The sequence below is a fragment of the Hypanus sabinus genome, chromosome 10, assembly GCF_030144855.1.
Source record: "Hypanus sabinus isolate sHypSab1 chromosome 10, sHypSab1.hap1, whole genome shotgun sequence".
Lineage (NCBI taxonomy): Eukaryota > Metazoa > Chordata > Chondrichthyes > Myliobatiformes > Dasyatidae > Hypanus > Hypanus sabinus.
The window spans coordinates 40,175,115-40,201,115 of record NC_082715.1 but is presented as its reverse complement, the minus strand read 5'-3'; the positions used below and the strand labels follow the sequence as shown (position 1 = coordinate 40,201,115).

At 39.8% G+C, this 26,001-nt stretch overlaps 1 protein-coding gene across 11 annotated transcripts in view; it reads right to left on the bottom strand.

Annotated features, from left to right (window-relative positions):
* The window catches only part of LOC132400603 (dystrobrevin beta), a 488,265-nt gene that overhangs the window by 33,450 nt on the left and 428,814 nt on the right, over window positions 1-26,001 (bottom strand). For all 11 annotated transcript variants that reach the window (XM_059981722.1, XM_059981724.1, XM_059981723.1 and 8 more), the window contains 2 exons: window positions 13,457-13,616; window positions 10,279-10,368 (listed from right to left, as the gene is read on the bottom strand). In XM_059981722.1, the coding sequence (XP_059837705.1) occupies window positions 10,279-10,368; window positions 13,457-13,616 (250 nt within the window). The remainder of the gene's footprint in view (window positions 1-10,278; window positions 10,369-13,456; window positions 13,617-26,001) is intronic.

Here is a 26,001-nt window from a genome sequence, read left to right as displayed (position 1 = left end):
AAATGGTAGAGAAAACTCAATAGGCCAAAATGGCCTAATTCTGCTTCTAGATCTTATGGTCTTATGGACCTCAAATCAATGATGCTTTATGCAGACACTGAAAGAAAGTCCTCCACAAAAGAAATACTAATCTTACAATGCTAAACATCACAGTGTTATACAATATAAACAAATTCATCAATAAACTCTGCCTGCTTCCTTTCTTCATTAACATCTTTCAAGTTAAATAGCAGAACAGGATTTAATCAGCCAAGTTAGGTACCAAGATGTTTTCTAGTTTTTCTTTTCAATCAAGGAAACGTGAAATAAGGAAAAGGAGTCCAAGCTGCACCCCTTTGAGCCACTGGTTTTCCTTTTTGGGTCAGGTTCCAGTAAGTAATATTACATGTCTCGCTTGGAACAGATAAATTAAAGTATCATGTTAAATTGGCAAAAAAAATCTACTGAGACTCATAACTATTCTTTAAAGTCTGAAACAATTTTGCTGAAGGCTAAAATCTGTGTATGTGAGCTGCTAATGTGGTAATGTTATACTATATATGCAAAGACGGTTAAAATATTGTAATCTACCCAATGTCACAAAATGATTAATAACTTTATTTTTCATTTCTCCTCTTTCCAAATTATCCAAGTTTCAATACATTGGAAAGGATCCTACAACAACAAAAACTTTGGGAGGTCTAGAGTGAGAATCTGGCATATCATTTTTCTAAAAGTGAGGTGAGAAAATGTAGGCCCAGGCTGGGGCAAGGTTTATCTCCAAAAATCAAAACAGGCACTAACAAAGAATGTGGTCAACTCTGATGACTTGCAATGTACATGAAGAATCTGTATGAACAATCCTGATCAAGAAAGGATAATGTTTAGTGGATCAGAAGCTAATGTCTTGGGAAGACCAAACAAGCCAAATTCTGAACAGCAATAATGAAACTTGCTGAAGACCATAGGTGTGAGATTGATGGCATATTAGCCTCTGTCAGCATACTCTTCAAGAACGGTAGTTGTCCCCCTTGAAAGATTGAAACAAGAATTGAGTTTTATGTAAATTTTTATAAATATTTATGATTTGTTAAGTGCAAAAACATTTTAAAGACAGTCTTATCAATGCAATAGAAGTTTTTTTATGGAGGTTAAAGGGACTAATCGAACAGAATCTAAAGGGACTGAAGGATAGAATTTGGTCTTGGATGAGCAAAATAAAATTGAGTAATGTCACTTTAAGACCACCTTGACTGGTCTTGCCAGATAGTGTGGCATTGAGTAAAGCTTGCTCATCTCTCTGCCAATGGCAGCTGTCTATGTTTCTGGGACCAAAGTGCTCCCTTCCCAAGGTTGCCTGCACAGAATGGGTTTGAGTGCCAGAATTTAAACATTTTCCTTGAAACAGATTATCAATGCCTTTGCAATTTTGATCTTTTTCGATTTAATTTCAAGTCTAAAATTTAAAATTAAATTTGGAGCAGCATGGTAGCATAGCAGTTAAAGTATGGGTGACAGCGCCACTGGTCGATCACCTATTGGGGTCCAATTTGGAGTTTGTTTGTTCTCCCTGTGACTGTTTGCACTTCCTCTGCATGCTCTGGTTTCTTCCCACATTCCAAACGATATATGGTTAGGATTACAGCCAGTGAGCTGCTGGTGTTGGAAGTGTGACGCCCAGCACAATCCCCAGACAGTAACGGTCGTCAAGACAAACAAATCATTTCACTGTGTGTTTTAATGTACATGTGACAAATAAAGCTAAGCTTTAAAAATCAAAATCTTCACAGCCACATTGACATAAAAGTAACTTGTTGAACAATGGCTGGTTTTGGAGATCAAGTTTTCCTGAATAAGCCTTCTACCTGGTATCAGGCCGAACAGGACACAGGAATTGCTTCCCTTGTTTCTGGCCAATGTGCTTTTTTGTACAATGCTATTTGCACTTTCCCCAGCAATGCACAATGTAAACTGCAGGAGACGACTGAAAGCAGGAACTGGTGGGGTCTTGCTTTGTTAGTAGTCATTTCAGAATGAAGTTTTGACTTTAGGTTGTTGGGAGCTCTGCATTGTTGAACCGAACACGTTTCTGACTGCTCTTTGAACAGTCACAGCAGTGATTGAGGAAAAAGCAGTTCATCAATGTAACTGGACGAGGAATAGAGATCATAAGTGCTCAGAGCACACTATCTACCAAATGCAGACCATGTAACCAAACAGAATACGATGAGGTGATAACAGGAGAATGTGAAGAGCAAATAGACCTGAAGAGAGCACAGGATCATTTAATAACCTGAAAAAAAATCAAGCACACTTTATTCCGAGAATCCAAACAGCTGTGAGGACAGCTTTGGAGGTACATGTGACTGGAAATACGTCAGAGTATTTGAGATGTGAACAGCAATTAGAATCATTACAGTAAGATTATTTAAATGTGACGTTTTAAGCTTGTAGTTCTTCGTGCCACGGATATCCACCAAAGTAGTTTTGGCTTGATATTGTACTGATACCCTGGTTCAGCTGGAAGCTTCCGACATTATGAAACCATACCGAAGCCTGATTGTAAGATTTCTTCAGATAACCAAGGATAGTGGGGCAATGCTGGAGATGGGGGAAGGGTACTGCAGTGCTGAAGGAAGACTGCATTGATGTTCCTTCCTACGTGACAGAACTGACTACAACATTGTAGAGCTGCTTCACTGGCTGTGAACAGCTTTGTGAGAGGCACTATACACATGCAAATCTTCCTTTCGGCCTTGTCACAGAGGCCGCGATTTTGTTTATAAAGGACGCCCCTGCCTTCTGATTGATGGAGATTTAAATTTGTCTGCAGCATTGGTGGTGGGGGGGGAAGAAAGAGCAAGGGAGTCCCTCCTCAAACAACACGACGTAAAATATATCTCAGTGGAGCCGAAGCAGGAAGAAAACATACTGTTCACAGGAGTTTTAAATGTCACTTCGGGTGTTCTGTCAAGCATTTATAAATAACCAGCCAATAGGAGTGGAGAATATGTATCCAGAAAAGCTTTGCAGTTGCCTAGCAACCTGAAGTCACCCAATGAGCACAGAATATATTTTTGGATTTTGAAATGGATAAAAATGGAATAATCTGCTATCAACAATCAGAAAAGCACTGTGTCAACGAGTAATAGAAACCATGCAGCTCAAACTGAATGCAAGCAATAAGCTTCAGTGTCTCCATCCCAGATGCAAACATAAATATTGTCTCAACTGGAGAATGACTGCCCCAACAGGAAAACTACCCACTGACCAATTAACCTCAAAGTTAATGATTATTAGAACCTCTACACTGGAAGCATTAAAATATGAGCAATAAAATTGTATTGGGATCCCCCAGTGAATTTTTGCCAAGATCTGTCTACGAAAACCAAAGGGTTGACATACACCTTTACTAGAAACTGTTTTAATCTATGCATGTTAATCTAAAGTACAATACAATACACTCACAGTTGAAAGTTCAAACTGGGAGGGACAATTTTCAAAAAAGGAAACTGGTTAATGATAAAGACTGCTGCATTAAATTGTTGTTCTTACAATAGACATGTAAAACAATATATTTAAAATGTACTGTATGTCTCAATATAATACTGTTTTACAGTAATGCAATCTGATATGTCGCCAAAGACACTCGCAAATTTCTACAGATGTACCATAGAGAGAATTCCAACTGGCTGCATCACCATCTGGTATGAGGGGCAGGGCATTGCACAGGATCGAAACAAGTTGTGAAAACAGTCAGCTCCATTATAGGAATTAGCCTCCCCAGCATCAAGGATACCTTCAAAAGGCAGTGCCTCAAAAAAGCTGCATCGATCATTAAGGATCCCCATCACCCAGGACATGCCCTCTTCTCAGTGCTACCAAAAGGAAGGAGACACAGGAGCCTGAAGACACACACTTAATAATTCAGGAATAGCTCCTTCCCCTCTACCATCAGATTTCTGAATGGACAATGCATCCATGAACACCACCTCGCTAAATTATGCTTCCTCTTTTTGAACTATTTTATTTACACTAACACTTCTTACTGTTATTTATAGTTTTTTATTATGTATTGTAATGTACTGCTGCTGCAAAACAGCAAATTTCACAGATCTGTTACAACTCTATAGACTAATTCGGAAAACAAAATTCTATGCAAATAAACAAACAAATATCCCCAGAACTCTAGTTAAGAGTATCCAGAGGCTGGTAAAATTTCATAGTCAAACTCACATTTTATTTTGTCATGTGTGAGCTGTATGTATGCACAGGTGCAATGAAAAACTTACAATACTTCGCTGAAACAATAATGGAACTTTCTTATATTGAGAACTCATTGAGATAGATTAATACCAGTTATAACTATACAGCAAATATGTGAAACATAGTAGAACTCTCTCCTTTAGATGATTTCATTTGCTTGGATTCTTCATGAAGTTAGTGATTCTACCATTCAGTTACACTGCTGCTTTTGTACCAATCTGATGTAAAAACTTTACTGATTCAATAAAATAACTGCATCATAACTGTTAGTGTAACAATGTAGTTTTAACCTATAAAAATGACAGAAAATCATTTATTTGTAATTTAATACTGCTATTGATTTAACCTGTCATCTTGCTAAATTTATGGATATGTCAACTCCACAATGGGAAGTTTCTGGAAGCATATAGAAACTGCAAGTCTGCAAAATTTCAGCACTGGTAAACATCTATCAAATCTTCCAGCGTGTCAGTTTACAAAACAATCAATTATTGTAATGACAGCTTGTGGCAATAATGCCACAACATTTTATTTACTCTGAGGCTGCAATTCAATGTCTGCTTTGCATGAACAATCATGGAAAATAAATTAAGATGTAAGGAAAAAATTCTCAATCATTTGGCTGCTTGCACTCGGGCTCTTCCTCTACTTTTCAAAAACAAACATGAGCTGAGAAGAGGAAATCATTTATTTAGTTTGATTAGCATCATGTTTTCCACATAGCTGTTCCCCATTGTCTTTCCTTTCTGAGCTGAGTTATCATTGTCTGATGCCAGTCTCCATAAACACCTCCAACTGCTTGGAGTCTGGAGATTGGATGTTTCATAGTTGGTTTGGAAGACCAGCATATTGGCTATTAACTGTTCTTGGGAACAACATCATTGCCTTAAATTACAGAAAGACAGGGTTCACCTGAGAGAATTACCACAAAGTTCAAACATTTCTTATCAAAACATTTTTGTAACACTTATTGACGTTATATAATGCACTTTTTATTTCCTAGACTTCCCTCTGAGCCAACTGGCCAACCAGCTAGCTTGGCATTTCAGAATGTCTATTTATTTAAGGTTGATTCAATTCATACATCTGTGCCTTTTCCTTCTTTCATCTTCCTCTTGCACCTGATCACCTCAGTCCAATCTACCTATCATTGTTGTTATCTCGAAACTTGTGTCCTGTTTTCTTTCTTACTGTGTTCAAGATGCATTTATCATGTCATAGACTTTATTCTGACCCAACAACAAACTATTTTTTATGAAGTCAATGTCTAGCTTTGCTATGCGATCAAAGGCACCATCTCTGTCCCCCATTCAATCCTTGATCCATTCTCTTTCCAATTATAACCCTGTTCTTAGCCATACAACCTGATCTAAGAACTTTGAATACATCCTCATCTGCAAGTTTGCTCTTTTCCTTTTTTGTACATACTATTGCAGAAGTACATTTAGTAAACAGCCTTACAGATCAATAATGGTGAATGTAGGTACCTACCTACTATGGCAGACTTACGAAAACTGAAAGCACGGTATTGGGAGTATGGTATTGATGCGGATAGAGAATTGGTTGGCAGACAGGAAGCAAAGAGTGGGAGTAAACGGGACCTTTTCAGAATGGCAGGCAGTGACTAGTGGGGTACCGCAAAGCTCAGTGCTGGGACTCCTGTTGTTTACAATATATATTAATGATTTAGACGAGGGAATTAAATGCAGCATCTCCAAGTTTGCGGATGACACGAAGCTGGGCGGCGGTGTTAGCTGTGAGGAGGATGCTAAGAGGATGCAGGGTGACTTGGATAGGTTAGGTGAATGGGCAAATTCACGGCAGATGCAATTTATTGTGGATAAATGTGAAGTCATCCACTTTGGTTGCAAGAACAGGAAAACAGATTATTATCTGAATGGTGGCCGATTAGGAAAAGGGGAAGTGCAATGAGACTTGGGTGTCATTGTACACCAGTCATTGAAGGTGGGCATGCAGGTACAGCAGGCAGTGAAAAAGGCAAATTGTACGTTGGCATTCATAGCAAAAGTATTTGAGTACAGCAGCAAGGAGGTTGTACTGCAGTTGTGTAAGGCCTTGGTGAGACTGCACCTAGAGTATTGTGTGCAGTTTTGGTCCCCTAATCTGAGGAAAGACATTCTTGCCATAGAGGGAGTACAAAGAAGGTTCACCAGATTGATTCCTGGGCTGGCAGGACTTTCATATGAAGAAAGACTGGATCGACTAGGCTTATACTCACTGGAATTTAGAAGATTGAGGGGGGATCTTATTGAAACGTATAAAATTCTAAAGGGATTGGACATGCAGTAAGTTGGGTTAGTCATTCAAACTGCACCTTTGCCAATCTTTTACACAAATCCCAAAATCTTTAATTTCCTCAAAATTTTAAAATTACAGAAATATAGAAAAGAGCAAGGTGGGGGAGGGGGGGGGTAATCCAACCCTTTGTGTCTCCTCTGCAGTTCAATAGTTGTCCTGTTCCAGCTGTGTCTCTGCAGTACCTGTTCCCTCTAGCTCTAAGAAAAATATCAAACTTTGAACTCTGGTTTGAATATACTCATCAGATTTCTGGACTAGTGAATTCCATGATCCCCAGTTTAGAAATACCAACTAAGGAAAACATTAATGGTATAAATGCCCCTTCAGAATTTTGCCCATTTCAATAATACCACCTCTTAATGTTTATAATGGAAAGACTCTTGACAGTGTGGAGGATCAGAGGGATCTTGGGGTCCGAGTCCATAGGATGCTTAAAGGAGCTGTGCAGGTTGACTCTGTGGTTAAGAAGGCATATGGTGTATTGGCTGTCATCAATCGTGGAATTGAATTTAGGAGTCGAGAGGTAATGTTGCAGCTACACAGGACCCTGGTCAGACCCCACGGAGTACTGTGCTCAGTTCTGGTTGCCTCACTACAGGAAGGATGTGGAAGCCATGGAGAGGGTGCAGAGGAGATTTACAAGGATGTTGCCTGGATTGGGGAGCATGCCTTATGAGAATAGGCTGAGTGAACTTGGCCTTTTCTCCTTGGAGCAACGGAGGATGAGAGGTGACCTGATAGAGGTGTATAAGATGATGAGAGGCATTGATCATGTGGATAGTCAGAGGCTTTTTCCCAGGACTGAAATGGTTGCCATAAGGTTTAAGGTGCTGGGGAATAGGTACAGAGGAGATGTCAGGGGTAAGTTTTTTACTCAGAGAGTGGTGAGTGCGTGGAATGGGGCTGCCGGCAACAGTGGTGGAGGTGGATATGATAGGGTCTTTTAAGACACTTTTGGATAGGTACATGGAGCTTAGAAAAATAGAGAGCTATAGGTAAGCCTAGCAATTTCTGAGGTAGGGGCATGATCGGCACAACTTTGTGGACCAAAGGGCCTGTATTGTGCTGTAGGTTTTCTATGTTTCTGTTTTTTCTATAAATTTTGGAGAGTAATTGATCAGGTAGAATTAAGTTTTAAAGGTTGGGTAGAAGGAAGACCCTTCCAGAGAGGTGAAATGAAACAGATGAGAAATGAATCACTGAAGAATTCTGGAACAGTACATGTAGAGAACCACTGCAGAAGATATAAGAATATATTGAAAAAAGCAGGACTAGAACAATGCAAAAGTAATCGCGTGAAGAGAGACATTCTACAGCTGATCATCAAATACCATGTACAATACTAAGTTAAGTTTGATTAGCATCTGCTATATTTTACCAGGAAGGATAATGAATGCCTATTAAAGTCACACAGCTTGTTCATGATATTGTTCAGGGTGGTATGGTATTGTGGGCAAGTGAAGAGTTGACTATCTGCAGTGGTGTGCAGAAGATGAAATGAGCAAAGTTGAGGATATATTCAATGACCATAAGGTTAAGAACAGAGCAATAACCGGAGGAAGTGAATGGGTCAAGAATAGGATGAAGGTTGGGGGCAGTGCCACTGATAGTACACGTTTCCCCCGCTATCCAAAGGTACAGTGTTCCTATGAAACCGTTTGTAAACCGAAATGTCGTAAAGCGAAGAAGCAATTACCATTAATTTATATGGGAAAAATTTCTGAGCGTTCCCAGACCCAAAAAATAAGCTACCAAATCAAAGCAAATAACACATAAAACCTAAAATAACATGAACATGTAGTAAAAGCAGTAATGATATGATAAAGATACAGCCTATATAAAGTAGAAATATTGTATGTATGATGTAGTTTCACTTATCAAAATCAGGAAGACAGAGAGCCAAAATCGATTTGGAGAAAAAAAACAGCATGTACACGCATATACACGTACACAACTGTCCACACAAGGCTTCACAGTCATTGTAGTCTTTCTCGGGGTAAACACATGTATAAAGCAGGCATCTTTTTCTCATAAAAGTGAAAATCCTCTGGTTAGCGAAAACAGGTACCAATGTAGGTCTTTTGTAACAGCGAGCTGTCGTAAAGCAAACGTTCGAAAAACGGGTGCCATCTGTATAGGAAAGTGAGACATTGACTTTTTTTGTGAACGTTGTGGCCAAAAAAAAGATATATGGCTGGCTAATTATTGGGTCAGAATAAAGTTTAAGGAAATAAGGAGTGTATTTTGCAAAACAGAAAAACTTAGGATTGTATGCAAGAAAACAGGAGGATTTTGCCAGGATTGGGGAGCATGCCTTATGAGAATAGGTTGAGTGAACTTGGCCTTTTCTCCTTGGAGCGATGGACATTGAGAGGAGACTTAATAGAGGTGTATAAGATGATGAGAGGCATTGATCGTGTGGATAGCCAGAGGCTTTTTCCCAGGGCTGAAATGGTTGCCACAAGAGGACACAACAATGGGATAACAACAATGATAGGTTGATAGGACAGAAGGTAGTCAGGTGCAAGAGGAAGATGATCGAAGGAAAATGACCTTGATGTATGAATTGAATCAATCTTAAAAGATTATTCCACAAGGCAATGTAAAGCAAGAAAGTTGAAGATGTACTTTGGAAGCTGGGCCTCAAGTTATTTTGGGAAATATAGAATGTCAAAAATGGAAGAAGGACTAGGCTATTCAGCTCTTCAAGCATGTTCTGCTCTACAAACCTTGCCGACTCTCATTATCAAATCCCCCCTTCACAATCTCCTTGTGTATAAAAATCTATGTCCATTTTAAAATATTTTTCATGACTTGGCCTCCACTACCTTCTGCAGAAAAGAATTCCATGGGCTTACCATCTTTTGAGTGAAAAAAAAACCTCTCCTCATCTGAGTCCTAAGTATTATAACCTGGATCTTGAAACTGTCATCTCTGGTTGTAGGGAAACATCTTCACTGCATCCAGCTTATTGAGCCCTGTCAGAATGTTGTACATTTCAATCGGGTCCCTTCTCCTTTTTCTACACTCCAGTGAACATTGTCCTAGCCAACCCAATCTTTGCTAATTTGACAGTCCTGCCTTTCCAGGAATCAGTTATGTAAACTATCAATGAAATCCCTTGATGACTAGTATATTCTTGGGCAAGGAGGAGAATAAATCTGCACACAATACACTAGGTGTAGTCTTGTCAAGGCCTTACACAGATTTAGCAAGACATCCTTGCTACATTTAATGGGAAAGACGAACAGAACCTGGACTACTTGACAGACTTGGCACTAAGCCTCCCTCTGAACAGCAGAAAATTGCTCTGAAGGTATTATCCCATTACTATTCCTTATACGGATAGTGGAATGACAACATCACATATTGTTTCATGACCTTCCAAACAAACAAGATGGCTCGTGCAATGGATCAGAGTCCTATTGGACATCAGAGTCATACTGGATATGGAAGGAAGCAATGTGGGACAACTTGTAAATGGGAATGCAAGTATCATTATTGTTCTAGCTTTAGAAATATGTTGCTAGTTACATTTAATTTAGGCAAATTTTGGATGACCAGATCCCTTTAAGAATAAGAACATTACAGTTGGCAAATTAAGCATGGACGGCACTTTTTTAAAAATAAGTGCACCAAAGAGCACCAGCATAGCTTGTAGGTAAAACATTAGGATAGTAAGATGATTCACTCAGTTTCAATGAATGTTCCTACCTGAATGGAGTTCCTTGACCAGCGAGGACATGGTGTTTGTAATGGAATCAGCTGCCACCAACAAATCATTACGCAAGTTTCTGCGGGCTCCTGTGGAAAATTAAGACTGCCGGTTCAGGCTGGTGAAATATCTACAAAACTAAAAGGACATTCTGCATTGTAAATTAGAACTTTTAAAAATATCTGCTCTAGTTACCTGAAGATTCTAGAATGGATGTTCCAAGATTAGAGGGCAAAGCGGAAGGAAAAAAAAGAGAACACATGGAGCACAGATTGTAACTACTGGACTATCTCCCACAAAGATAAGGATCAACACTGATATTGTAATATGTTGTACAGTCTTTACTGATTACACCACCATATTTGATGGAAGAGCTACCTCAAATGATCATGGACAATCATATCTATTCATATCAGAAGCATTCATTTATGGAACAAAGTTTCTGATTTGCAGTATTTATCATGATAAGCATCAGATTAACACTATCTATTTCCCTCCCTTTATTATTTACTTCTTTGAAAGTTTCAAATATATTTTATTCATAAAGATTTCTAACATATATAATGAAGCTCATCTGTCAAACTTAGCACAAGTAAAATTATTCCATTTACGTAATCTTAGCGTGGTATCATGTATTATCGATATAAAACCCTTAAGCAAACAGATCATGGGGCATTAGTACAGATGGCATTTTTGTGATACACAATGACGGGAGGACTATAAACCTTCCTCCTTGGTGACTACAAGCAGCTTCATGAACCTCTCAGCATCTAGTCCTGGATCTTAGGTTATGTTGGCTTGTGGCACTCAGTCATGATACAAGACCTTCCATGGGCAGACTAGAAAGTGCTTTTCAAAGAGTTGATAGCTCTAGAACGGTGGGTTTTATTTGCCTCAGTGTGTTCCTCAATGAAAAGCCTTGTTCATTTATTGGATGTGGAAATTGCTGTCAAAGCTAGCATTTATAACTCATAACTAATTCTTGATGATATGGTGCCAGTGAGCTTTCTTTCTGATGTGCTGTAGTCCATATGGCGAAGGCACTCTGTTGCTGCTATTGGTGAAAGCTCTTGGATTTATACTCAGCAATGATGGAGAAACAGATAGACATCAATTGAGTCAGTTTATGACTTGAATGGGAACTTGGCAGTGGTTGAATTCCCATGTGCTTGCTGCACATGTCCGTTGAGATGGTAGCCTTTCTGGTTTTGAGTTTGACCAGCTGTTACATTGAATTTTGTACACACTATATCCTTTGTCTGGTATTTCTTTTTAAAGTCCCACTTCTTGTTAAAACTAAAAAGACAGGACTTCCTATTAATTATCATATTCAAACTATAGACTCTTTGTCGCTGAACTTTTATAGATACAGATCAAGGATTTTCTTCAACTAAAATAATATGATTCAGGAGAAAAGGAACTTAAATGTACCAGAATTAGAAGCAACAAAGAATAGGAAGGATAAATTATGAAATAATTCATTTACTGTCTTCCATACTAATGACGTACAAATTATTACTCGTTGGACTAGCTGAGTAAGTAAGTCTAAAATATAATGTTGTCGATTTAAACTACTGTGTGTGACAATTAAGTTACATTTAAAACTGCACTTGAGAATTTCAATGAAGAGGATATAAATGTTGTGATAATGTGCGATTTACTTCTGTGTACACAAGAACATGAAGTGACAACAGAATAAACACAACGTGATCAATTACTGCACGGCAAGCCTCTCTGCAACAACCGGTAATGTGCTGAAAGGACTCATCAATGGTTCCATTTAATATCGCCAAATCGGAAATAGGCTCAACAATGGTCAATTCAAGCTCTGCAAGACACACTCCTCTCTTGACCTAGAATAGTCTTGATCCAGGCATGGGCACAAGTGTTGAATGCCACAGCAGTTTCAGATCTTGGCATCAAGAGTGCATTTAATTCAGAATTGTGCAAATGACTCACAGTGAATGGGCAAATGGGCCAAAGGGCAGGTTCTCCTGCAACTTGAATCATACACCATAGAGACAACAGCTGGTGTGGCTGGTCATATAATACAGTTCAGGTATCTCCATCCCAGTGCCACCAGCATTGCTGGATTCTCTGACTTCAATATTTTGAAGGCCAGTAGGGTCCAGGAGGTAGAGTATACCTTCTACAGTGACACTGAATCAGGCTGTTACAAATTGTTCATCTCTTGCCTCCTTACCACATAAACATCCCGTCCAAGGCTGAAGCCATGAGTTGGATGAAATCGCTTTGATTACTCGCATAAGCATTTAAGAAGCTCAAAACACTCACTTCAGAACACTGTCTGAATAATGCTCTGCACTATTGGAATTAGTGGCTAGTGTGTACCATATACAGCAATAAAGCATACTTCATCAGTATTTCCATTACCAACAAGAAGAAAGAAGGATACACTTGAAAACACACTTACATCCAAATTTACTCCCATATAACATAGTACTCTAACTCCGGTCTAAATTGGTGTTTCTTCACTGCCCAGTGTCCCGAGTTCTCTACCTTGCAGCATTATGGAAACAGCATCACTCTAATGACTAAAGTGGTTCAAGGAGAAAAGTCTTTCCCAGGGCACCAAGTAATGGGAAATCAATGCAATACTGTCTCCATCCTGAGAAGAGACTAACAACATTATCTTGAATTACACTTTCTAGCTAAGTGTTTATCACTTGTAACTGATCAGAAGAAAATATAAAGGGACATACAGAAAGAAATGGCTATTTTACCACAATCTCACGTAATTTAGAGCTTGAAATACTAGCTGCGGTTTTAGTTTCCGTCATTTCCTTTGCCAGTTCAAGCCAAAACCATTGTTGTTCAGGTTGATGAATGAAAAATGAAAAGTTATAAATGCAGTCAGATTGACTTGTACCCAAAATGTTTATCTATGTTCCCTCAGCTTCACAGACTGATTTTCCTTCCTTTTGGCAAATGTGCCTAAATAAGCATTACTGTTTCTTTGTATCTCCTTCCAGCATAACTTCTACAAAAAGCATGATTGTAATTTTGATATTACAGATGATGGGATATAGTAAGTCACCTCTTTAAAATCAGTAAATAAAATACATAGTTTAAAAAAAGCATCTTATCAACAAATCATGAAAGCATGTATGCATGGTTAACAATGAAAAGACAAGATAATTAATATTTTACACTTACCTTGTGCAAAAGCTTCTTGCACATCTCCGCCAACCCCAGACAAGGAATCCTGAGGACCATGGGTTGGTGTGGAACAGGCCGACGTTGACCTTACGGGCATTGGCATGGGGCGGCTGGCACCATGGCTGGGTGACGAACGAGGAGAACCAGCTGCTTGAGCCTGAAGATTTAGAGCACAGAACACGTCTACCTCAAAACCCAGTCCATAACGTTTTACAAACATAGAAATCATGTCGACCTTCCCTGAAGCAACTCATGATATCTTTGAAGATTACCACAAATAAACACACACCTATCTTCAGACTCACTGACTTGATACTACTCATAGTTGCTATTTGCCTTCAATGTGCTTCGTATGCGAAAGTGCAAATTTCTATTTAACTGCACTTTCTCACCTTTACAATGAGGATTACACCATTACTTTATGATGGCCATTTAACTCGAAGTGCAAAAACACAGGTAAAGATAGATCACAATGTCCTCTCCCAAGAACACATATACTTCCTCAATAAGCTCCACTTACAGAGCTTGAGATCACTACACTCAAACAAGGTCATTCACCGGACTTGCCTTGCTCCTATAAAACTACTTTAACTAATCATGTTTCCCTGCCAAGTAACCTCTGAACAAAATAGCCCATCCTCCAGCAGCACACTGGGACAAACCTGCCTTTTATATCTCCGGCACCCATACCTTTCTGTAGGCCTCATGTTTTCATGTTCTGGCACAGCAGGTTTTGCTACTCTTTAACATTTGAAGCGCTACATCAGAGCTAAGAAGTCCATTCATTCAGTTTGTGGAACCAGGCGAATAGCCTTTCACAGGCATTAACAGAACCACAAAAACTGAGTGCAGGGCTGTTTCATGGCAACGGACTGAAAGACCTGCTTTGTCAATATATTTGCTGCCTCAGACATATGGAAGCAGGCCAAGTGGCAGATGGCCAGTGGGCACAATTAGCCTCATTTTGCTGTGGCAGACTGAAAATAGCTAATAATTTTGCTCACCTTTTACTGTTAGTATTGACAGGCTTAAAAATTACTTATTGCTGCTACCCACTCTTGGCCGATTGGACTGTTTGCTGAGAGATGATGAAGACTTACTGAGGACAGTGATGTAATGGTTGCAATAATGTGGCTATTAATAAGTCTCAGAGTGTACAGGGTCACTTTTGTACCAGAAAACAGAAATTTGCCTCTGTCCTTCACGCACCGAGAATGCTGTTGAAAAAACATCTGCAGGATGTCTGAGCTTGGCTTTCAACAAGTGTAAATACACAAAGATGAAAATGAATTCTATTGTTATTATTCACTAATAAGATGAAAAATACATTTAGAACAGTAAGTGGCAACTCCTCTGACACAAAGCAAATGGTTGGTAATAAAGTACGACAACAGTTAAGTATAAAGATTTCTTGGAAATGATACTTGTGAAATTGAGTGGTATCACTCCAGTACATCCAGCACTATAAAGAGCTAATTTGTTGTAAATTTGTGAAGTGAAATGGCACTTTTTTTTGGCAGTCAGCAAATGGAGTAACTTTTAAAAGGAACATTATGTACATGAACGAGGAGCCAGCAGTTGATGTAAATCACAAATCAGGAATGACCTGCATCAGGCCTACCAGACAGAGGCCATGTTGATCCAGCAGGTGTGTTGCTTATCGAAATGGCATTGCAGCTCACAGTTCAGGGGATTAAGTGAGAATCAGAATCAAGTCTAGTATCATTGGCATGTGTAGAGAAACTTGTTGTTAAATGGCAGCAGTACATTGCAATGCATAAAAATAAAAAATTGTGAAATACATTAAGGACATACTGCAGAATTAGAAGTTAAATTAAATAGGTAGTGCAAAAAGGGGAAAAAAAGCAGGTTTGTAAAAGTAGTGAAGTAATGGGTTCAATGTCCATTCAGAAATCTCATTGCAGAGGGGATGAAGCTGTTCCTGAATCGTTTGAGTGTCTGCCACAGGTGAGTAAAAGGAACTGTGCTGACCACTGCTGCACATTCAGTCAGCAGACACGGTCTGTATCTGAGGTGTAAGGGAGTCCTACGCGCAAGGACGTATCAGAGCTTTGGTGGCTTACCTCCACCATGACAGGGAGAAGACAAAACCTTGTTGAGAAGATTCACAAGTGGCAAAGCATCCAGAGGAAGGTTGCTCAAGGAGAAGATGTTTGCCTTTGCCACTGAGGTCAGCAGAGTTGCAGCTGCACAGCCGTACGTGGATTTATCTCAGCTAAGGCAACTATAACTGTTAACTTCTGAGCCGACAATTCATTCCTGGTAACTGTATCAGACATCAGTCACACCTCCAAGCATATACTGCACTGTGGCTTAGATGAGCTGATAAAACCCTTTGCTCAAGGTGAGGGGAATTCATCACCCCCTTCTTCAGTAATAGACATCATTGACACATCGGTGCAGACATCATTGACTTCCCCACGATTCACTGGGTGTCAACAAAAGTCACACATCATGAAGGACGCAAATTAGAAACTTCAGCTTACATGTCAACAGCAATGAGATCCATTCCTAGTAAAGTCAACAACTACAGGAAGAAAAAAATCAGATGCTTCAACTTGTGAACTGAGGAGCCCGTGGCAGTTTGTCAGACTGTGGCACCCTGAGGCAGTCTGCTCCAAAGCAACACGTGGCTCTTGAGTGACAAGGGCCATCACTCAAATGTCTGGTTCTTGATTCCAGTCAGAGCTCCACACACCAAAGTGCTATGGCTTCGTTCTCAGAACTACAGAGATCAGCAATGGAGTTGTGATTTTAATGGCTGAACTGGTGGCACAATTCAGAGAGGATCACCCACTTCACTGTCACCCCATTAGCCCACCCTATCACACCCTGGCCCTCATCCTACAGCTACATGAGAAGATGATCAAGGCTGAACATCCGAGCAAATCACACAAAATGCTGGAGGAACTCAGCAGACCAGGCTGCATCTGTGAAAAGGAGTACAGTTGATGTATACTTCCCATGTTGATAGTTGATAGAAGTGTTTGACAGAAGTCAAAGTTAATCTAATTGTCGTATGCACGTGTGCATGTATATGCAGGAGCAACAAAAGCCTACTTGCAGCAGCGTTCCGGGCACACGGCATTATATAAGAAGCGATCAGGAAAAAAAGAGACATAAATTAAATATTAAGTTTACACAAGAAATAAAAACACAATTAAAGTAAAAGCAAAGCCCAGTTATCAGAGTGGTCATGGCATTACTAAACTGCAGTGATGATTAGGGCTTTGACAGTTGGTTTAAGAACAGAACAGTTGAAGGGAAAATAGCTGTTCTAGAACTTTGTTGAGTAGGCTCTCTGGCTTCTCTTTAGCTGATGGCACGGCCCAGTTAATAGGTATCTTTGACAGTGGATATTGCTCTCTGGAAGCAGTGCCTTCTGTAGATACTACCCATGGTGGAGAGAGATATGTCCATAATGTACTGGCAGAGCTCATGACTTTCTGCGGCTTCTTACGTGGTTGTACAATCAAACTGCCATATCAGATCATCCTTCCCTGATACGTCACATGTTATAATTTCAAACAATGCAGCCTGAATAATATTGCTGTGGTTTGGAAAAGGGCTATTGCACAGGACCGAAAGAAGCTGCAGAAGGTTGTAAATCTAGTCAGCTCCATCTTGGGTACTAGCCTACAAAGCACCCAGGGCATCTTCAGAGAGCGGTGTCTCAGAAAGGCAGCGTCCATTATTAAGGACCTCCAGCACCCAGGACATGCCCTTTTCTCACTGTTACCATCAGGTAGGAGGTACAGAAGCCTGAAGGCACACACTCAGTGATTCAGGAACAGCTTCTTCCCCTCTGCCATCCGATTCCTAAATGGACATTAAAGTTTTGGACACTACCTCATTTTTTTTAAATATACAGTATTTCTGTTTTTGCACAATTTAAAAAACCTATTCAATATATGTAATTGTTTATTTATTATGTTTTAGTTATTTTTTCCCTCTCTCTGCTAGATGATGTATTGCATTGTTAACAAATTGCACATCACATGCCAGTGATAATAAACCTGTTTCTGAAGCATCAGGCAGGGGCCTTATGAGCAGCAAGAATGATTTTTGCCACAACTGCTATTACCATCGGCATGCATGCCACCAATTTCTTGTGACTGTCAACCTGAAGCTTCCTTGAACAACAAAAACAATAACGTGAATGCAAATGACTGGGTACCTCACAGCAAGGGATTTACCTCCTAAATCCTCAAATCCTTATAACCCTCTTACTTATGGAAGTCAGCTGTGTCATAGAGTATTCTCCATTTGCTTGTACCATCCACATTAATGACAAATAACAGGAAACACTGTGATGCCACAAATATATTGAGAGAACCAAATTCAGGTTTATTATCATACACGTAATGTTGTGAAATTCTGTTGCAGTACAGCGCAAAACAAAAAAAAAACCAAGTTATAAAAGAAAGTATTTTAAAATATAAATAAATAGTGGAAAACGAGACCAGGATATTGAGGTATTGTTCGTGGGTTAATGGACAGTTCAGAAATATGATGGCCAAGGGGAAGAAGCTGTTCCTAAAATGTTGAGTGTGTCTTCAGGCTCCTGTACCTCCTCCCTCATGGTAGTAATAGAAGAGGGCATATCCTGAATGGTGAAGGTCCTTCCTTAATGACAGATGGCACCACCTTTTGGAGATACCTTTGAGAGTGGAAAGGGTTGTGCCCATGATGGAGCAGCTGAACTTACAACCCTTTGCAATTCTTTTTGATTTACTGCACTGGAGCCTCCATACCAGTCAGTGATGCAATTGCTCAGGATTCTCTCCACGTACAACTATAGAAATTTGCTCCAGTCTTTAGTAACATACTAGAGGTTACTGACCTTAAATGTTAACTCTGTTTCTCTCTCTACAAATGCTGAGTGTTCCCAGAAAAAAATGAACCTGACACTGTCCAGGAAACAAAGTTCAAAGTGAATTTTACTATCAAAGTACATACATGTCATCACATACAACCCTGAGATTTATTTTCCTGTGAGTATACTCAAGTAAATCTACTGAAGAGTAACAATGTGTATGTATGTAGGCCTCCATTAGTCTCGACAGTCCATGGATTTGCACCCTGGGAAGTTTCCAGGGCGCAAGCCTGGGCAAGAATTTTTTATGGAAGACTAGCAGTTGCCCAAGCTGCAAGTCTCCCCTCTCCATCCCATATAGTAACTATACAAGATCAATGAAAGATCTGCTGGAGTGCTGAACGCAAAAACTGCAAATGCAAATATAAATAGATAGCAGCAAATAATGAGAACATGAGATAACAAGATAAAGAACACTTAAAGTGAGCTCATTGGTTGTAGGAACATTTCAATGGATGGGCAAGTGAGTGTAGTTATCCCCTATGTTCAAGAGCCTGATGGTTGAGATGTAGCAACCGTTCTCGCACCTGGTGGTGTGAATCCAGAGGCTCCTGTACCTTCTATCTGATGGTAATGGCACATTCTGGGTGGTGGAGATCGCTGATGATGGATGCTGCTTTCCTCTGACAGTGTTTCATGTAGATTTGTTCAACACTTGGGAGGGTTTCACTTGTGATGTACTGGCTGAATCCACTACCATCACCGGCATTTTCCTTTCAAAGGAATTGGAGTTTCGATGCCAGGCCATGACACAGCCAGTCAAGCCACTATCCACTACACAAATACGGAAGTTTGTCAAAGTTTCAGATGACGCACAAGAACTTTGCAGACTCCTAAGGAAGCAGAGGACCTACCATGCTTTCTTCACAATTGGACTTCTATGCCAGGTCCAGGACAGATCCTCTGATACATCCTGGACAGGATACAAAAGCCTGTTTGAGTGGCACCGTGCCCGCATAGGTCACAATTAGCAAAATCCACAACAACCTGTCCAGACTTCTTCAGCAATTTCAAAAAATATATTCCAATTTACACCACCAGCAAAGTAAGAATAGCAATTCTCTGAGTACACTAACAAGTCTGTCTTCAGGTTGTTCACAAGACAGTCACACTAGAGACTATAATTGTGTAGAAAGCCTGCAGTTCCCCTCCTAACAGTACTGCTGAACCTTCACTAGAGCACTGCTACTGAGAATATACTTCCTTAGCGTCTCCTTCAATGTTTATCAGACCTGATGTGTTTGTAATATATGCATCCTGTGACTGAATTATAATAGAACCGAGTAATCTCCAGCTCATCTTCCCTCCAAAGTATCTGCATGACCGCTATTTGTAAATGCAGGTACCAAATTATCCACATCTATAAAAATTTGCCAAAATTTTAGATGGCGCGCTGTATTTCCACAGGATCCTAAGGAGGCAGAGGCATTGGTGTGCTTTCTTCACAATTGCACAAGTGCTGGGTCCAGGACAGATCCCCTAATTCATCCTGGACAAGACACGATACAGCCTGCTTGAGTGGCTCTTTATAACAAACCGTGTCTGCATTGCCTACGAGGAACAAAATGCACAACAACCTGTTGAGAACCAAACTTCTACACCCAATGAAGACCGGAATTATCTACCCAATGAAGAGCATAAATGTTCACACATCAACTGGTGACAAGTGTACATTTCACTGATTATTAAGTAAGATAATTAAACCCTTTACTGCAAGCCACCCATGTTTGGGACTTCACTTCTAGCCTCACTATGAACTCATCCCTCTGGAGCTTCGCATTGGCGTTCCTGAGCTGAAAGCCACAGAGGGCTTCTCTGCTCCTCCTCCATTTGAGTGGCCGAGACACCCTGAGCCACATCGGAAAACTGTGACTCCTGCTCCTCCTTTTGCCAGATTTATCAGGGCCTCCTGAAAAGCTTCTGAAACCAGTGGAACGAGTTCCAAAAGCTAATGCAGCAAATGAGCTCCCCTTGATGAGGCACAGTCAGCGGTTTAATCAGCACGGCAAAGTTTCAGCTGATGCTGGCAAGCCCTAAAATTATATCATGTGGATTGGCAGCACGCTGTTAAACAGCACTGTTGACATTGGCTGGATGCTGCAGTCACGATCCGGAGGTGAAGCTGCAACCTTCAACTGTGTCAAACCGTTTACACACTCAGTGCAATTGCAGCATATTCTCCAGTGCGGTACATTTTGGCAACAGACCTGCTTTAGTGACTTTGAAATGCACTGCATTCTTTCTGGAGTCTCTCTACGGCAAAAAGCAGCAGCGATTATTGTATGCAATGAATGCAAAAGCCTTCAGAATCAGGATATTATCACTGACATCTGTCATGAAATTTGCTGGTTTGTGCCAGCAGTACAGAGCAAGACATTTTAAAAAAAATACCATGTTACAATAAATAAATAAAGAGAGTAGAAGAGGAATAGCGAAGTAGTGTTCACAGAGCATTCAGAAATCCAATGTCAGAGGCAAATCATTTATCCAATGTTTATTTTAATTTATTAAGGCAACTTAGGGCTGTAATCTACAAAAGAAGGGTGTTGTATAATATTTCACCATGAAGTGCTCATGTACTATTTTAACAGATCATATATCATTTGATTGCAACTTCAGTCTCATAATCACTCTGTGGTATCCATTACTTCTTGTCTAATCCACTAAACTTCAGTGTGACACACGATCGGCACAGCAAATTGAATGTGGGCAGTATGGCAGGAATAGAATTCCTCAAGTTATTATGGGAAAATAAAAATGAAATTGCATTTTAGCTTCTGTATTATCTATCCCTTGCTGAAAAACGTGATGTGATGCTTGGTTTTGACAGCACTAGAATCATCCGCAATGACCTCACTAACAATACTAAATGAAACAGATTATTCAGATGCTTTTGCCAAAGAATTCCTTTAAATTAACACGGCAGCAAAATTTATCCGCAATTCCCAAAGATTCCGTGGAAAAATATTGCTTTAACATGAAGCCATATTCCACAGGTTCAGCACGCAAAGTGGGCTAACACACCATCACTGGAGTGAGGGAGCCCTGTATCACTAGCTGTGCCATCCTTCTGAAGTTGTGATGAACCTTGAACTTGTCTTAATTGCGTCAAGGTTCAGAGGGTGTAAAGTACATTAGTACACTTTGAAGAAGAATATCTAACTATCTGTTCACAAGGCACAGGATAGGAATGTCCCACAGAGGAAGAAGTTCTCAAATGGCAGGGGTAGGTAACCATGGCTGACTGTATAAAAGCTAAGGAAAGGGCATATAAGGTAGCAAAAGTGAGTGGGATATCGGATGATTGGAAAGCTTTTAAAATTCAACAACAGGCAACTAAAAGAGCTATAAGAAAGAAGATGAAATATGAGGGCACACTACCAATAACATAAAGCAGGATACCAAAAGTTTTTCAGATATATAAAAAGTAAAAAGGTGAGTATTGATATTGGACCACTAGAAAATGATGCCTGTGAGATAGTAATGGGGGACAAAGAAATGACAGATGAACTTGATGGATACTTTGCATTAGCCTTCACTGTGGAAGACTGAGCAGAGCACCAGAGATCCATGAGAATCAGGGAGCAGGAGAAGTGCCAATACTGTTACAAAAGAAAAAGTGCTAGGCAAAATTCAAAGGTCTTTAAGTGAGTAAGTCACCAGGACCAAATGGACTACATGCCAGCATCCTGGGAAAGGTTGCTGGAAAGATAATGGATGCATTGGTCATGATCTTTCAAGAATCACTTGATTTCGGTATGGTCGCAGAGGAATGGAAAATTGCAAATGTCATTCCACTCTTTAAGAAGGGAGGAAGGCAAAAAAAAAGGCAATTGTAGGGCAGTTAGCCTAACCTCAGTGGTTGGGGAAGTGTTGGAGTGTATTAAGGATGAGGTTTTGAGGTACTTGGAGACTAATGGTAAAATAAGTCAAAGTCAGCATGGTTTCTTTCACAGTAAATCTTGCCTGATATATGTGTTAGAGCTCTTCAAGGAGGTAACAAGCAGGGTGGACAAAGGTGAGGCAGTGGATGTCAGCACTTCCAGAAAGTGCCTGATAAGATATCACACATGAGGCTGCTTGACAAGATAAAATCCTTTGGCATTGAAGGAAAGACTGGCATAGATAGCAGAATGGCTGACAGGCAGGAAGCAGCAAGTGGGAATTAAAGTGCCCTTTTCGGGGTGGCTGCTGGTGACTAGTGGTGTCCTCACGGGTCAGTATTGGGACTGCTGTTTTTCACATTGTTTGTCAATGGTTTAGATAATGGAATTTAAGGCTTGTGGCAAAGTTTGCGGATGATACAAAGATAGGTTAAGGAGTAGGTAGAGCTGAGGAAGTAATGTGATAGTAGCAAACACATGGCAGATGGAATACAGTATCGGGAAACGTATGATAATGCATTTTGGTAAAATGGACAATTTGTGCAGACCATGATCTAAATGGGAAGAAGGTTCAAACTTCAGAGGTGCAGAGGGACATAGGAGTCCTCGTGCAAGACTCCCAAAAGGTTAATTTACAGGTTGAGTCTGTGCTAAAGAAGGCAAATGCAATGTTGGCACTTATTTCAAAGGAAATAGAATATAAAAGCAAGGACATAATGCTGAGCCTTTATAGGACACTAATCAGGCCACACTCAGAGCATTGTCAATAGTTTTGGGTCCCGTATCTCAGAAAAGATGCGTTGTCATTGGAGAGAGTCCCAGAGGAGGTTCACGAGGATGATTTCAGGAATGACGGGGTTAACATGAGGAGTATTTGGCAGTTTTAGGCCTGTATTCACTGGAATTTAGAAGAATGCTGGAGTGTGGGGGGGGGGGGGGGGTGGAATTTCATTGAAACCTACTGATGTTAAAAAGACTAGATAGGGTAGACGTGGAGAGGATGTTTCCTCTGGTGGGGGTCTCCAGAACTAGAGGGCACAGCCTCAAAATTGAGGGGCGACCCTTTAGAACTGAGGTAAAGAGGAACTTTTTTAGCCAAACAGTAGTAAATCTGTGGAATGCTCTGCCATAGACTGTGGTGGAGGCCAAGTTCCGTGCATGTATTTAAGGCAGATGTTGATCATTTCCTGATTCATCAGGGCATCAAAGGTTAGAGCAAGAAGCCAGGTGTAGTGGTTTGAGTGTGATCTGGGATCAGCCATGATGGAATGGTGGAGCAGACTCAATGGGCTGAATGGCCTAAGTCTTATGGTCTTATCTGGTGTCACATACAACATCTTCCATCAATAAGAGTCTTAAATGCATTTAAACTGCATTGAACTCACTGTGCTTTAAGATGTTGCAATGAAATTGACAGCTTTAATAACTACCGGTACATTTCAAACAAAATGTCTACATCATGCTGAAACCACTGTACATGTCCCAGAAATGCCATACTTCCTTCAACATACACTGTGCAGTTGCCCTTCGACATGATCAATGTTTCCTGAGGTACCTGAGAGAGAGATTGATTGATACAAAAGTTCTTCCACTGAAATGGAAATGGAAACCAGCTGGCATTAACATGGGACACCTTCACCACCAACACTGATTCAATACCACAGCTCATAAGCAACTTTTGGGATGGGTGACAAATGCTGGCCTTGCATTTATTGTGGTAATGCAATGCAACAATTACCATTGCAAGAAGACTGACAGATGCGAATGGTAAAGTGTCATACCACCACATAACACTGATGCAAATAAAGTCAACTATATGTGTCATTATGGATTATTTTACAGTAGTTCTTGATTACATTTCACACTTAGTTATCTTTTACCCATTTTACTTGCACCATACATTCCATATTTTTCACATTGTCATGAATTATTTCTGCTTAAACTACCAAACATCAATCACCTCCCTTCAAAAGAATAAAGCTATTCTGCATGAATATTTTTCCCTGTGCAGTTCTGTCAGATTTTTCTTACTTAAACAAATAAAAATGACTCATGAGAATTAGATTTCTTCAACAACCCTCAAATGAACAGTCTTACAAGTTATCAAACAGGCTTGTGTGCTTATAAGACATACTACTCAATTTGCCTATCAAGGAAAAACACAAAGCAGCAAAATTCAGATAAAGTAATCAAACAACCAAATGTTATAGATTTATATTATAGAGACATGGAGTCATTGAGTACAAAAGCAAGCCCTTCGACCTAACTTGTCTACGCCAACCAAGATGCTAATCTGAGCTAGTTCCATTTACTTCAGGTTGACCCAAATCTCTTTAAACCTTTTCTATCTACATACCTGTCGAAATATCTTTAGAACACTGTCACTGTACCCATCACTACAGCTTCCTCCAGCATTTTGTTCCATATTGCAAACATATTTAAAATTTTGAAGCCTCAAATCAAAGATTTTGAGATGCGAGGATATGCCACAATTGATTTCTCAACATGAATGTGGTCTCCTGATGATTGATGACAATTTGACTACGCCAGCATTTGCTTTTAATGTTCTTATTTTGAGGACATACCCATGAAACCAGCAGTCAGCTATGATTAATTTTCCACCTTTTATTCACTGAAGCAGCAGTACTGTTTTCATACATTGTTTAGGTATGTAGATTTTTTTATTGCTTGCAAGAGATATTTTGTGACTAAATGCCCCAAGTTACCATTTACCTTCTCAGCAGATTGCTACCTGCATCCGTACCACAAACTCTGATTAGGTGCTGGAGCAACACATCAATGCAAAATGGCAAAACATTGGAGGTACTTTCATTGACACTATTAAAGACTTTGGAGGAGGCTTCCCACAGTGATTCTCCCATATTTACTATAATTTGATTTGCAAAATAGTTATTTCTGCACTTTTTTCCAGCATTTCTCTGGTTTCTCCACTGAGGCTGTATTGCCACTTGAGAACACCTCAGAAAATTCACACTTATTAATCATAAGTTTTAAAACCACCATATACACTCCATTAAGATTAGGCTCAAAAGCAGTAATATTACAAGTCAGTCACGAACAATCTATTGCTACTTTTTGACAAAATTATATGCTTGCGAGTAAACTCAGGGTGAATGTTTTGACTTGGGTATGCACTCACTGTCAGCACGTTGAAGTTATCTGGAGATTTAATGGTAAACATGCAATTCCTGATATACAAGGTGAAGGGAATCTGAATGCATGGGAAAGCCATTTTTCATCCCAAAGTCTATCGTAATGAAGAATATTTATCAAAACATTGGAATTGTTAAAAGCAAGGCACAGCTCTTTAAATTCAGTTGATTGGTAGGGACTGGGCATTTTAAACATAATTACACATTTTTATGAACTGCTTTACATTTCCCAATAAAAAGTGGAAATCCAAACATCAAAGGGATCGCTGGTAGCCTGCAAGATGAATGAGTAAATTAGCAAGTGTTAGATAAAACTGGATTTTAAATTGCTTACAAGACTTCAGTTATCTCTACAGGGAGTGCTGGATAACGCTCATCTATTCTTTCAATGAATGGACAATTTTAAATCGTTTAATTGGTAGTAAATTAAAACAATATGGCATACAGTGAGGGCATCGGCTTTTTGCCAAGTTCCTCATTAAGGAACCAAACAGGAGACAAATCTCAAACATTGTTAAAATTTAATGATATTATTTCCATGTTTTAAAATATCCTATCATGAGATAGGAAAACAATAATTTGCATTAG